Source organism: Molothrus ater, chromosome 6 (assembly GCF_012460135.2).
Source record: "Molothrus ater isolate BHLD 08-10-18 breed brown headed cowbird chromosome 6, BPBGC_Mater_1.1, whole genome shotgun sequence".
NCBI classification, from domain to species: Eukaryota; Metazoa; Chordata; class Aves; order Passeriformes; family Icteridae; genus Molothrus; species Molothrus ater.
Genome location: NC_050483.2, coordinates 5210476 through 5226273, shown reverse-complemented (window position 1 = coordinate 5226273; position 15798 = coordinate 5210476). Strand labels below are relative to the sequence as shown.

Sequence of the window (15798 nt, the reverse complement as noted above, 5' to 3'; positions counted from 1 at the left end):
GTCCCGGTTGCCCTCGATGGGCTGCAGCTGCTGATGTCCTTAATTGGGCTGCAGCTGTGACCAATAAAGATGACTGGGATAAAAGAGGGCAGGTAAGCCAGTCAGGGAGAGCCTTGGAGCTGCCCTGACCTGAGAGAGAACAGCATGCAGCAGAAGGAGTCCATGCAGTGAAGATCTGCAGCCATGAGAATACACCCAAGAGGTATGGACTTTAGAAATCTAATAACAACAATATGAGACTCTAGAAATAATAGAAGAACAACAGTTCACTTCTCTGAGCCAGAATGTGAAGGGAAATGAGGAAAAAAAATGAATTTTTTGATATTACTAACTATTGTGTCATGGGTAAGGTCTGCCATCCCAGATAAATGGTATATCATTCTTGTCTCTGTCTTAGAAGGCTGAAGTGATATTGAATAACTCATCTCAACCAAATTTTCTCAGGAAAAACACAAACACTGGCCACACTGCCTAGACACCTGATTTGGAGAATCTGTGATCTGTTTTTATGGTTTTTCCACTAACAGTAAATGAAGGAGATGCATTATAAAAATAAGTTATGTCAATTACAGAAGTTGCATATTGCAGACAACCTGTAAATACTTCTGGCAAAAAAGTTGGAGAGGAATAGGTAAAATCCAGTGTCAGTGTTGTGGCATTAATTAAAGGGACAGGACTAAAATTGGCCTAAAGAAGATTTATTGTTTAAATAAACATCAATCTCAGAGGCTGTGAGATGTTGAGACAGCAAGCAGTTGGCCATAGCTCAAGGTACTCACAGGTTCTTTCTTACAAGGCAATGTAGAATTTTCTGACCCAAAAGGCTGATGCCACAGGGTTTATTTTGCTATTCTGACCTATTACCTTTACTTATTTCTACTGCACTGCAGATGCTTTTGTCCAATGGGCTGCCACTAGACATACACACATATACCTCTATTATAGCATCTAAACTCTTAATTTATTCTGTGCAACCACATTACTAAACTATAAAACCCTTCATCATCTTATCTAACACAGATTCTCTGCTTACTTAAGGCACATTCTTACTTATAACTATAGAAACAGAAGTTTATGATTTTTCTCTTCAGTGTCTGTGGTCCTTGCTTTCACATTTTAGGCTTCTTCTAAGGCTGTAAATCAAACCCTCTTGAGTCTGTGAAGATTTCTATCTTTTGGACTCCCACAGTCCAGGATAAATCTGGCAGGCTAAAAAAGAGAGGTAAGTAATTTGTCATAGGGCACAAGAGTAAAAGCCACTCTGCTCAGTGCTAGCAAAGCAAGGAAAACTGAGAGTATCTTTGTATTTCCCTCAGTTAATGCATGCCTGGTTTAGACTGATTGACACTGCACTTTAAAGACAAAAGCTAAGTCATGAAACCTTTCAAATTATCGTATTTGACTGAATTTTCATCCATTGATTTTACTCCACCTGCAGTGCACTAGACAAGGTAATAATTTATGATAATTATATGAAAATATACAATTAATATTCATCACCTCTCATTTCTCATCACTTTAGATGATCAGTAATGCAGAGTAAAAATGCTGTCAGATTTCTAATTGCTTTGTAATGGGCCTGAAATAGGGAAATCGTTAAAGACAAACAATCTGTCACTTGTCTGTTACCTTAACTATCTATCACTTAAAAAAACCCTCATTAAATACATTGCTAATGAACGACAAAAGACTGTACTCAGTGTGCCCAGATGTACCTTTTTAAACAATATTGTAAATTGCTTAAATAATTCCCAAGACGTTTTCAATCATTCCTGTGGAAATTTAATGGAAAACATATATTTTCTGTGCACGTTACATCTCATTTGTTCACATCATTATGACATTTAGTCTATCATATGCACATCTCCTGGGAGATAAAACTTTTTCTTTTTACTGTTGACAAATCTGATCCAATTAAAACAAATTCTGGAAGAACTCAACATTCAGATCTCTGACCCCTCTCTCTTAAAAAAATAAGAAAAATCTATTAATAATTTCAAAATAATCCCATCTCCTCCAAGGATTTTTAATAGCTAGATTAAAAAAGAAGTCCAACATTGTTCAGTGTGGAACAAATTATTTTATCTCAGTTGTTTCCAAGAGACAAAACTCAGTATGGTCACTTTTACCACTCTTTTGAGTCAGCTGTCTTCTACAGCTCTGACAGAAAAAAAAACACTTGAAAAAATTCTTCTCCCTGTACTGACAGAAGAGCCAGGATGAAAACAGCACATCAGAACTATCAGTGAGACTCCCTAATGAAATCTTGTTCTATTATTTGCCACATTAATTAATTGCTGATATTAACTGTCACATTAAAGCGTTGAAAAGATGAAGACAACAACTGCAAAACATTGTTTGACACAAAATATTCGTCTTTGCATGACTTAAACATGCTCAAGCTCTTAAATTTATCAAAACCCAATCAATATGCAGTGCTCATTTATGATGCTGAAAGAGGTTCAGATGAGATATTAGGAGGGAATTGCTCCCTGTGAGGGTGGGGATGCCCCTGGATCCCTGGAAGTGTCCCAGGGCAGGCTGGATGAGCAACCTGGGGTAGTGGAAGGTTCCCTGCTCACTGGAGGGGGATGGAACTGGATGATCTTTAAAGCCTTTTCCACCTCAAACCATTCTAGAACTCTCTATGTACCAGTATAAAACCAACATGAACAAAAAAAAAAACAAACCAAAAAAAAGCACAAACAAAAAAAAAAGGCATAAAGCCTTACTAGTCTTACCAAGACTTGGCAAAATACCCTCTAGAAGTAAAAATTGTAGTTAATAATGACAAAGTCTGAATGTTTCAGCTGGTCCATCATTTGTACTCATTTTTTCATGTAGTATACTAGAAGCATAGACAGTATCCAGTTGTCTCTAAATAGTTCCCCTATAACCATTCTTGGGCTCTCCAGTCTAAATAATTCTCCTATAACCATTCAAGGACTCTCCAGTTATGTCTCTAAATAATTCTCCTATAACTATTTTAGGACTCTCCACTTATGTCTCTACATAATTCTCCTACAATCATTCTAGAACTCTCCAGTTAAACCTCTAAATAATTCTCCTATAACCATTCTAGGACTCTCCATTTAGTAGTATAAAACCAACATAACCAAAAAAAAATAAAGCAAAAAAGCTTTACTTACCAAGACCTTGCAAAATGCCATCCAGAAGTAAAAAAATGTAATTAACAGTGAGAAAGTCTGGATGTTTCAACTGGTCCATCATTGGTACTCATCTTTTATTGCAGTACTAGAAGCACACACAGTATCCAGTTAAATCTCTAAATAATTCTCCTACAATCATTCTAGAACTCTCCAGTTCAATCTCTCAATAATTCTCCTATAACCATTCTAGGACTCTCCAGTTATGTCTCTAAATAATTCTCCTATAACCATTCTAGGAGTTTCCAGTTAAATCTCTCAATAATTCTCCTACAACCATTCTAGGACTCTCCAGTTATGTCTCTAAATAATTCTCCTATAACCATTCTAGGACTTTCCAGTTAAATCTCTCAATAATTCTCCTACAACCATTCTAGGACTCTCCAGTTATGTCTCTAAATAATTCTCCTATAACCATTCTAGGACTCTCCAGTTATGTCTCTAAATAATTCTCCTATAACCATTCTAGGACTCTCCAGTTATGTCTCTAAATAATTCTCCTATAACCATTCTAGGACTCTCCAGTTATCTAAATAATTCTCCTGTAACCATTCTAGGACTCTCCAGTTATGTCTCTAAATAATTCTCCTATAACCATTCTAGGACTCTCCAGTTATGTCTCTAAATAATTCTCCTATAACCATTCTAGGAGTTTCCAGTTAAATCTCTCAATAATTCTCCTGTAACCATTCTAGGACTCTCCAGTTATGTCTCTAAATAATTCTCCTATAACCATTCTAAAACTCTCCAGTTAAATCCCTAAATAATTCTCCTATAATTCTGTGACAACACAGCCCAATGTTACATGACATTCTCAAGAAAAGCATCTACTAAAAAGTTAAATATTCTCACAAAAATGTCTGAAACCATCAGCTTACATCTAAAGTCTCTTGAACAAGGGAAAGAAACTTTTCACCATATCCAGGTGTCCAGCTCCAGTGACATGCACAGCACCTGTGCATGCTCACATAATTAGAGATAATTAAGCAAGCCTGGTTTCTTACAGAAGTGTCTCATATCTCCATCCTGGGACAACAGTCCCAGAGTTCCTGGTAAGTTCTCCACGTTCTCCTGGCACTTACCTACTCTTTTTAAATTATTTTTATTTTTGCTTTCAGAAGGGGAAAAAGCAGCACAGCTCTGACTGCACTGAGCTGTGTGGTGCTGACTCACCAGCCAGAGCATTTGTTCTCAGTCTGGCTTTCCCTCTCCCCTAAATACCCATTCCCATTTAACACACCTTGAACTGAGTTAATTTTTATATCTCTAGAGATGAAAGATTATCAAATTGCCTTGAGACTCATCAACAGCTCCACAAGTTCTCACAGCCAGTCAGGGCATGATTAGCTATGGCTGCCCCAACCCATATTTAATACAAAATATTCATCTTTGCATGACTTAAACATGCTCAAACTCTTAAATTTATCAAAACCCAATCAATATTCAGTGCTTATTCATGATGCTGAAGGAGGTTCAGATTAGATATTATAGCTTCTGAAACTGGGCAGATTAAAAGAGAAACTGAGACACAAAAACTCTGACACCAGGCAAGGTCAGTGGTGCATGAACACCATACTGTTAAATATTACAAATATTTATAAACATTTATATATTTTATATATATATAAATATAAAGCCTATTTTCTTTTACTTTGGCATGCTGAACATGCACAGAAAAGAACAAGTGTTTCACTTCCAAAATTGTTCCACTGACTCCAGAAATAATTCCTTAACATGTGCAGTTAATTTTCTATTTATATAATTTATATAATAATTTTATACATATTTATTATATTTTACTAATAATAATTTTCTATCGAATATTATATATTTTTGTATATTTTATATATTATATAATATATATAATATATATATACTTTATATATATAAAATTTCAATTTAGATTTTTCTATTTCAGTTTATTTTCTCTTTTCTCATTGCAGATATACAGTTGCTTACAATCTCTCAAACAACTCTGTGTTTCAAATACTGTATGAGCTGGTAAAAATCATAAAACGATTTAAAATTGAAAAAAAAAACTCAGTGTGCAATACTCAGGAATTTTTGGCTTAAAGGATAAACAACAAAGGAAATTGTATCTAGTCTTTAGGAAGATATTAACCATTTTTGGTGAAAGCACAGGTGTAGTGACCAATCTCCAGGACACTGCCACATTTTTAAAAAACTTTCAAATGTTTTTTAAACTCTTTGAAAACCACACCAACCACAGTGAAGGAGGAGCCACACGGAACCACAGTGAAACCTTTGCCCAAGAAGAAAATTCTCATTTCAGAAGGGACCTGACAAGCAGCATTTTGGGACTTTTGTTGGTCAGAGTGACTCTGAGATGTGTCAGAAAGTCTCTTTTCTCAGCTTGGCAGTTGAAGAAGGAGTCAGAACTCTTCAGTTCTTATTCTCAAGGTTGCTTATTGTATCTTATCTGTAAAATTTTTTCTCTGGCCTGCTGAGGTCTGTTCAGCAGGACAGACAGAGGCACACTGCCTGCCCCTGGGGTGGTGTTTTCTTTTTATACTAAAAACTACGTGTACATTATTCACAATAATTTTCCAACACCTATTACCTATGTTAGACAGTGAGCTTCTACTCCAAACCAATCTAAAAGTGCCACCATCACAGCAGAAGATGGAGGATAAGAAGAAGGAGAAAGGCTGGATATGCTTAGATTCTTTTATCTTGCCTCTTGAACGCCCATTCTAAAAACTCTAAAAATCTATTTTTCACCCTGTGACAAACTAACTATTATTCTACTTTAGGCTTTCGTGGCTTGCAGATCCTCATATAAGGTTGGTAATTTTTTCTATGGGTCATAATTAAAGTTACAGGTGTCTTGGGCTCTGTGCCAAGGTCTCTGAGTCCCCTGGCAGGGGTTCAAGCCATCCAGGATGTCCTGAATTCCGACACCAGCACAGACACAAATCAGACTAATCGGGTGTTGAGTGGTTTTGCAGATCTGATGTTTTCCCACCCTTAGACCCTAAATAAATTCTCCACGTTTCCCACTGAAGCCCAGCTGTCCCACTCTGCTCTGTTTGATGGAACAATGTGCCAGGAACGCTCCCTGACAGCTTCTGCCCAGCCCGGCTCAAACACTTCAAAGGGTGACAAAAGGGACAAGGAGTGGCTTTAATTCTAACCTATCACATAAAAATATTGTCACAGGATGCATACATTGTTATATTGTCACAATGCTATCCATTTAAAAGTGTCGTGTGAACTGAGTTTGCCTGGAGAAACGTTTAGGGATTTTGCTAGTTAGTTTTGCCTAAGATTCCAAAATCTCAAGTCTACAGCACCCACCTAAATTTTTGGGGGATTTTATTGGGTTTGGGGGGTTTTTGAGGTGTTTGTTCTTTTGTTTTTGTTTGGGGGTTTGTTTGTTTTTCTTGGGGTTTGTTTGTTTGTTTAGGGTTGGGGTTTTGGTGTTTGTTGTGGGGGTTTTGGGTTTTTTTGGGGTGTTTGGTTTTTGTTTTTGTTTGTTTTTCTTGGGGCTTTTGTTTGTTTGTTTAGGGGTTGGGTTTTTGGTGTTTGTGGTGGGGTTTGGGGGTTTTTTGGGGGGGTATTTGTTTTTGGTTTTGTTTGGGGGTTTGTTTGTTTGTTTTTCTGGAGGGTTTTGTTTGTTTGTTTGTTTAGGGTTGGGGTTTTGGTGTTTGTGGTGGGGGTTTTTTTGTGGTGGTCATGGTGTTTTGTTTGCCCCGTTTTTGTATTTTTAGGAGCGGGCTGGGGGTATAAGGCGCTTTGTGCTTTCTTGTTTGTTTCTAATGAGGAAACGTCTTTACATCACCAAAAACCTGCTTCCAGAGCTTGATCTTTTTCACCAAGAGCACGTTCGTCCTTCTCCTTCAGCACAAACATCCCACAGAACGAAGAAATCACGGCACCACTCCGGGCCCAAGGCCGGCGGGCCGGTCTGCCGCGCTCCGCCCGCGGGGCCGGGCGGGAGGCGGAGTCCCTGCGGGGAGAGCGGCTCTGGGTCTCTCACAGTGAGCAAAGGGAACGGGACGGTGCCTCCTCGGCCCGAAGCCCCGGTAGGCGGAGCGCGGGGGCGGCGAGGCCGGAGCAGCTCCGGGCCGGGCCGGGGGAGGAGGAGGCGCGGTCGCCATGGAGACGCGTCAGGCCGCGCTTCCTGCCGGTGCGGCGCCACTACTGCCCGGCTGGAAACAACCGAAGCGGCGCCGGCCGAGCTGCAGGGCGTAAAGCTCCGCGGGGGAAAGCAGGGTGTTTCCCGCCGGACGAATTAGGCGTGCGCTACCATGCATGGTGCAACGCAGGTGGGAGCGCGGGGCGGCTGCGGGGCCGGGGAGGGACCGGGGGATCTGGGCTGGGCCGAACCGGGCCGGACGGGATACTAGAGCTGCGGGGAAGGGCGGCGGGAGGGCTCCGGCAGCGGTGCGTGAGGCCGCGGCCTTGGCCGGGCCTCTCCGGTGCCGCCCGCCGCGGTTGTGCGGGAGCGGTACCGGAGAGCGCGGCCCCGGGGCGGGCGGGACGGGAGCGCGGTGCTGTCCCCTGCCCCGCGGTGCTGTGCCCTGCCCCAGGAAGCACTTCTAGTGCTGAAGTGCAGAAAAAAAAAAAAAAAACCCAAAGCTATTTTTTGTTGTTGTTTCAGAATTAGTTTATAGTTAGAGTGATTTATTAAGAAAATATGGATATTGGTCTAGCACCGATATCCAGCTGTGGCGGACAAAAACTCTCTAACAGTTTTAAAGTTAGAAAGTGTGTGTTTATTGCGGGATAGCTCCTAAATACACACCGTGATTTACAGGCGATTACGGAGTCCTTTTATCTATACAAGTATTGAATACCCAAAATGCATATTCATAACTTTGGTACATCTCATTCCCCGCTTCGTATGGTAATTCGTTCAAAAGCCATTAAGCATGCGTAGTTTGTTCCTTGAAATGGGTCGGTGGTCCCTTTCATGGGGAGGGGTCCCAAAATGAGGAAGTAAATGAAGTCTTCCTCGTTCTGGCCTTTCTACCTTTTCAGTACAAATATGACAAATGAACCCTTGGTAGAACTGCCATTCTCGTCTTCAATTGGTTTCAGAACAGAGGAGGCCTACAATTGTCTTAAGTTCCTAAAAGCCATTTATCAGTTTCTACATTCTTCATCATAAACCCAGCTAACCAAACATTGTGTTGACAAGCAATCAGTTATTAGTTAACTACTAACTTAACTTCATCAAGGTCTACGCATTTATTTTAATTAGCTCCAATAAAGCTTATCTCTAACTAAAATCTTAGCTCCTCTAAAATCTTTAAATTCCTTAAAGTTTATGTCTCAATAGAGCTTGCATATTTACAAAGCTCTTGCCTACTGGCAGTGTTCTTGGGATTCCAGAATATCTAAGAATCTGACTGAAGCTCAAGCATTGCCATTCTGTTGCTGGCACTTTGTTCTCCTGTTTATTTATTTTTTTTCCTTCCTGGGTCATTAACTTGATGAAAGATGGCCAAAATTGATGCCCACACTACTTGTTAGGTTTTGCTTAGTGACTTGTGCTAACCTGGTATGTTTTGGTTCATTTCTGTTTATCTGGTTTTACATGCTCTCCTGCTTTAAAGAAAGTTGACTTCTTACTCAGGCAGGATGAAGAAAAAGCCATTTTGTAAAAACAAACACACACCTTTTCTTGTGTCTTCTTGCATGGATCTTATTCCCATTTTGAAAAATGTCTCACATTTATGTACTTCATGTTTTAACATGTTAAGTATGGCATTGCTTCAAAGTCAGAAGTTTGCTTTAAAGAGCATCTGTCTAAAAGGTGTGTCTGTAACTTGGGGTGTTTCTAAGCAGTTCAATTTACATACAAAATGATTTTTAAAGAAGGATATGGTGAGGCACTTGGATAGGAAACACAAGATTTCACATTTGACAGGCTGTGGGATGGAGTGGCCACGTGAATTTAACTTTTTCTGCACAATAGTTCTCATATAATGGTGTAGAGGTGCTTGAGGGGAACAGTCAGTTCTGTGATCCTGCAGTTTGCCATATCCTTGTTTTTGCTTTTCCTGTTTCTCTTCCAGGTTGTGATTTCATGGATTTGATTTCCTAAGGCAGTGCTGAGAAAGGGATTGCAAACCCATCAGGCCATGGCCCTGGGAAGGATGGAGCAGAAGGACTGGTACAAGGTCCTGGGGGCCAAACCTTCGGACAGCCCAGCAGAACTGAAAAGGAAATACCAAAAACTTGCTTTGTTGGTAAGGCTGGATTTGGCTTTTGGGATACACTGATGGATTCCTTGCTTCTTTTGTGCCAAGATCAGGATTAAATGTGTGAGAAGGTATTTTGTGTTTGGACTCAGATGTTTATGGGTTCTTATTCTACAGTCTCACAAACCCTGAGTTCTACAGCACTTCACTCTAACAAACTGAAAATGGCCCTCTATCTCTCTCTCTACAAGGCCTTTTAAGGATAAACTGTCCAATTAAGAAATGGCACCTAAATTATTGTTACTTTTAACCCAATAACCAACCACCCATGCCTGCAATGTGGACTTTTTATCCAATTACACAAACCCACCCAAACCCATGGAGAAGAAGGTGAAGAAGAAGGAGCAGCCTCCACCCTAAAACCTCCATCTTGTTTTATATCCATTACTATATTCTAAAATCTTAAACTCCAAGTTTTCCCCCCTGTGATATCACACACTTCTATTCAAACTCCACACCCACAATCCCAGTTCTGTCATTCCATTTTGGAAGCCTTCTCCACAGCCTCAAGTCAAATGCAATGTTCTCTTGGGGGTCAGTGCCTGCCAGCACAGAAAGTCTGAAATTCTCAGCATCCAGGCTTCCAACAATGCACCAAAGTCATTTTTATAAACCAATAAAGTAATAGTGGCAGGGTTTGTTTTTACAGTTTTTGTCATTGATCAGATGCAACCCTCAAGTACACAAAGACCAGATGCAAAGTAAAAAAAGAAGTTTCTTTCCTGATAGTCAGCTGTAATGAAATAAATAATGAGTAGGAGGAAAATATGTTAATTTTATTGGAAAGCTTCTGATGAGTTTTTGTGGAGTTGTATTCTTGGTCATGCATCAAGACTTCACATTCTGTGAATTCCCCTAATTTTTTCTGCACTGCTGCTGTTTGTCCATGAGAATCTCAGAGCTTCACCGGATTATTCTGTGTGATTCTTGGTTAGTCTATTTTACTCCCTCCCTTGGATTCAGGCATTTTGCTGAAAAAGTGCTCTGGCTTGGGTTTCTGAGGAAAGTGAGGTATCTTTTTTGGTACTGTTGACTCTTTTCAGCTGAATTTGATAGACAGATAGAATTCCCAAGGTAACTAAATTCCTGTTTTTTAAAAGCTGGTGACTTGGTAGAGAAGAAGAAAGGCACGCAGATCTCAGTTTTTGTAGGAAAAACTCCCTTTTCTGGAGGAAGCTGCTAGCTAGGCTGCCAGTATTGGCAGGGTGTTTGTTGGAGCATGTGCATGGCAGATTGAGGTGGTTTGAGGTTCTAAATGAATGTGATAAGAAGTTGGGATTTTTAAAGGAGGTAAAGAGAATGCCAGTGACCAGGAGACTGAGTTTTATTAGAGTTGAAGTAAATTCGTGGGTTTGGAGGGAAGGTTGTTAATTTTCATTTTAAACCACTATAAAAACAGTATTAAAGTTTGGTCATTTCACCAGTATGTTCCAGTTTTACACATCTTGGTATTCTTCAGCTGGATTTGCTGGGCACCCCCTGCTGTACATCTCCTCCTTCTCAGTGCCTCCTGTGAGCTTTTTTCTTTGCCTGAAACTGATTGGTGTATTTAGTCTTAAGTTCTGCACCTGGCAAGATGTTTGTGTGCAGATTCTGGACATAAATCCTTTGGTTCTCACTATTAAACTTTGATTGTCCTAACTTAGGAGAGGGCTTTGGAAGCCAAGTTTCTTAGTTCTATTTTGAATAGAAGTTGTTGTTTTCTTGAACCTCCCAATGGTTTTGTTCTATTGATTTGCTGGTAAATGTGAGTAAAAGATGAATAAAGGTCTGTTTGTTCCTAATGGTGCTCAGGGGACCATGATGTAAAACACCCCTTCTGTCCAGATGGGGCTAATTTAAACTGAATACTGTAATGGAATTAATATATCTATTTGCCTGTGAAATGGTGTATAATAATGGAATTAAAATTACAGGTGTTGTTCAGAGCTGTTACAGAAGTGAAACTTTCATAGTCCCTTTCTTGTATGAAGTTTTTTAAAGTTGTGTTATGGAGCTGTGCTTCAGAGTAATTTCATGTCATTGTTTTGGAGTGTATGAAGCAGGAATTAGCAAAGTTTACAGCTGTGTGTCTACATCTCTAACTGTAGTTTCAGAAGATTAAAGTATTGGTTTAATACACAAGCATTTCTTTAGCACCTGTAGATTTCCCACCTGCTTGGTTAGTGCTCTTTATTTGAAAAGTCAGTGAGAAATGGTAGAGAAAGCGAAGATACTTCTTTTTGTTTTTCTTTTAGTATCTGTGATGGATCCCTCTGACTAAAAAGAGATGTTTACTGATGTTTACCTGTAGGTGTTTTCCCAAGGCAGATCTGCTGCCTGTCTGTGGTTGTTACCATATGTCCTGTCTGTGCTCATCTTTTCCTTTTAGCTGAACTCTTACAGGCTCTGCTGGATGCTCTCCATCCTGATGCAGCACTCCCCAGTCACTCTGGGGTCCTTAAAGCATGAGAATACCAAGGGTTTTATGCACCTGCATGGGCTGGAGGAGAGACTGGAGGGCACAGCACATATCTGCTCTTAGTTATGGTGGGAAGGTGCCTCAGTTGGAGAGGTTCCATGGTTGGAAAAATTGTAAAACTTTGCTGAACGTCTGCCATGGCATGTTAACACAGAAATGTTAACACATGGCATGTTCTCTGGGATTTCTGAGCTGTGGACTTGCAAATATTTGATTTATTAGGGGAGTGTTGCTGAATGTGAATGTTGGTTTTATCCTGGTGCTGTTCCCTAGTCATCCACTGTTCCCTGTTAGTGAGAAGTCCAGCCCTGGCTGGACCTGTTGTTTCACCTTCTTTGTCCTTTCAGATGAAGTCACTCTCTGCTCCCCAAACTGTGGTATCCATCTCCCCTCCAAGTGCCCTGCTGCTCCTTGGGCTCTCTCCTGGGGGTAGTACAAGTGGCAGTGCCATTGCCAAGGGCTGCTTGCAGCTACATGCAGCTTTTTAGAAGCTGGAATAACAGATTCCAATACAAGATTCCATGTCAAATTTTATGGTCGGTGCAGAATGGTTTCCAATTTTTATGTAGCTGCAGAAGTTCATCTCCTGAAGAATTATGCTGTGTTTATAGCCTTAAGTCCAGAGGTTTGCAAAGCAACTTCCAGCTGCAGTTAATATGACATTGATTCTATAATCATGAATATTCTGATCACAAGTGTTCCTTAGCATCAAGCAGAAGAGATGGTGGAATTTCTTTTTAAACATAATTCTGCTGTTAAAATAAAAATGGCAAATCTCTGAGTCTAAGCCTTTTTCAAGTGATCCCCAATGCTTCATGTTGAGCATTTGCTTTTTGCCATCTGCTATTTTCTGTATTTGTCAACACGTGTATGCTTAGCATCTTGAAGGAACAGGCAGATGTAAAATTTCCAGAGCTAAAAAGAGTTGGAGATCTTGCCATATGTCATCCAAAAGATGACTATAATTGCAGCTAAATCTCAGGATTGACCTTAATAATACAAGGTACTACACAATTAAGAGTGATTGAATTGTAGCTTTGTAAGAATGACTTCATCAGGGCAAATTTGCTTAAAACTGGTGAATTTTTGAAAACAAACCTTTTTTATTAATTCTAACAAATTGAGGATGGAAAAGGTTAATAAGCCAGAACAAAACTGTACATAGACACCCTACTAGAGTGAATATATTTTTCATTACTGCACTTAAAAATACATTTTTTTAATTTGGTCAGGTCACAACATGTATGCAAGTGAATTATTTTATTATAGGTAATATCAGTTCAGTCCTTAAGTATTGATTTGATACAGAAAATGAGTTTGGGCTAAAACCAGGGATTTTTTTTTTCCTGACACACCTTCTAATTATTTAAGTATGTTATAAAATTTCCTTGAGACTTAATTTTTTTTTCCTAAAAATTCTTGTGTACTTAGGTGACTGATAAGTGGATCATCTTGATTCTCTATCACTGTAAGGATCAGTAGCAGCTGAAGATGACAGACTTTGGGGCACAAGATGCAATGGGCCATTATGAATTCTATATAAAGCTTATTTTTAAAAGAAAATACAACTTCTGTATATGCAGGTACAAAGCTCCAGCCTGTAATTCTGAAAGGAGAAAAAATGCAAGTGAGTGCTTTGAAACCGCAGAGATTCCTTGGCTGGCTCTTACAAACTCGTGCTGAAATGCTTTCTGAGGCACAGAAGACTTGTAGTTCCCATTCTCTGAAAGGAATCCAGCAAATTCTGAAAATTACTATCTTGCTGAAGTGGTAGGAGTGGGTCTTGAATCTTCTGTCTTCATAACATGCTGGTGGGTTTGGGATATTTGGGATCCACAGCCTTTTATCCACAGTCACATACATGTTGGTTTCAACAAGGTGATTTCTTCAATGGATAAATGGGTTTTGTGCTCTGTGCTTGGTTTTTTTAAGGAATCCATTCAGCTTTTAGGAAGGGCAGTGCTTATGTTCCATTTCTAAATGTGTATAAAATCAACAGAAGATAAAATTAGAGCAACAAAAATAAGACATCCAGGGGACACACACACACACACACCTCCCTTCATCTTATTTTTGGCACAATTTTTGCATTTGCTTTTGGTCTAGCACTCTGTTGTCAAAGAATAAGTTGTCAGATTGTTTTTGAATTTTTATGTAGCTGCTTTATATCTGAAAACTGCTTTTCACCAGGAATAAAGTCACCAAACACATAAGCTTTGTCTAGCTGAAAATCAGGTGTCTGTTCCTGTTGATGCTGATAATATTATAGGATACCTTTCAACTGGAAAAAAATTATTGTGCAAGAAAATTATATGCTGCTGTTACAATGTATGCCCTAATCTTAAAGAAAATCCATGTAATTTGAGCAGGCAGCAGCAAGAAGCTCTTATTTTTAATATGGTAAGGCAATAAAGTATATGTGCCACTTACAAATATGTGCCACTTAACACAGAGTGTTACAAAGATTATCTTTTTTATCAAAAGGGGTGGTGTGTGTGTATATAAATACAAAGTGTTAAGGTGCTCACTTGATCTGTTTGAAGGAGTAGAAGATTTGCAAACAGAGCATCAGGTACAGGTGAAAATGACTCTCAGCAACAGAAAATAAGGAAATTAATAGAAATTTAATTTAATGAGGCAAAATTACTTCAAGAAGTAGTTTAAAACAAAGTAGTTTTAAACATGTTCTATGGAATAAACTCAAGAAGAGTTTATTGCATGGAACATGTTGAAAGGAAAGACATATGACTTTCTGGAGAGTAAAACCTCTGTTACTGATTTCTGTACTCATCTAAATTCTGCAATCACAAGAAATGCAGAGGGTGTCCTATATGTAAAGAGCTGCTTGTTCTTTTTTTGTGATGGGTCTTTTCATGTTTGTTGCAAGGTAAATTCAGTATTACTCCTGAAAGGACCTGCCTACTGAGGAATTTCCTGCTGAGTTTAAGTTGAGAATTTGAAACTTAAAAATGAAAACACTGAGTTTTGTATTGGAAGTCTGATAATAATGCTTTTCATGAGATTCAGGCAGTGTAAGTATTCCTGTTTCAATATCCTTGGGCAGGTTTTTATTTTTTTATTTGAATAGCAGCACACTTTTTAGCAGTGTTTAACAGACCATCATGCTTAGCTAATTCTAACTTCACCTAACTGGTAGAAAATGGATTTGTAATTTGACAATATAAACAGAGCAAGTTCAGTGGAGTTAATCTAATAGCTGCAGAGAGAAAGATAAGCATCAAGTTTGATACAAAGGACTGTTGTTTCAATGCTCAGGGTAGATTTACTCTGAGCTGTTCTCTACATCTCATGTACTAATTACCACTTGAATAAAAAGAAGGGGGCATATTTTCAACACGAGGAGTTGATTGTCAGTCTAGGTAGTACCAAGTGAAGCTCAGTGCCAGAGAAGTCACTAATTCAAACAGCTTCATTAGCCAGCCAGGTCATGGTCCTGCTGCTGTTTAAACTATGAGTTGTGTGATTTATTCACCTGACTCTGGTGTTGGGTTTTGTTTGGTTCACACTGTAATATGTAATGATTTTTTTAAAGATGCAGGTGAACTTTAACGAGTGGTTGGGGTGTGAATATCCCTGCAGAAGAAGTCTTGTCTTTAACTTAGGTAGAATGTGAGAACCAAATAAGCCAACAAGTAAATAGTGCATTGCTTATTCAGGTAGTTCAGCCAGTTGTGAAAGCAATGTTAGTTTTTTATTATTATTATTTCTAAATTTAATCTGTTTACTTACAGAGTTATTGTCTACAGTTCATTTGTTATAATAAGCAGCTTCTGGTACCTCACCCTCTGTAAGTTTATGGTTCATACACAACAGAATGGGCACCAGGCAATTGAAATGGGAGATTTGGGCACTATGTGCTTGGCCTTTGATGTCATTTGTGCTCTGCAGAGGAATCTGATGCCTCTCTTGAACACTTTGT

At 39.2% G+C, this 15798-nt stretch overlaps 1 protein-coding gene across 3 annotated transcripts in view; it reads left to right on the top strand.

Moving 5' to 3' along the window:
- The first annotated feature begins 7157 nt into the window (after positions 1 to 7157).
- Positions 7158 to 15798, top strand: part of DNAJC24 (DnaJ heat shock protein family (Hsp40) member C24) — a 34762-nt gene continuing 26121 nt past the window's right edge. Inside the window, exons 1-2 of one of the 3 annotated variants that reach the window (XM_036385087.1) lie at positions 7158 to 7213; positions 9212 to 9385. In XM_036385087.1, the coding sequence (XP_036240980.1) occupies positions 9278 to 9385 (108 nt within the window). In that variant the 5' untranslated portion in view covers positions 7158 to 7213; positions 9212 to 9277. Of the gene's footprint in view, positions 7214 to 7270; positions 7457 to 7775; positions 9386 to 15798 lie in introns of those variants that run through there. The other 2 variants (XM_036385085.2, XM_036385086.2) reach the window with 2 other exon arrangements.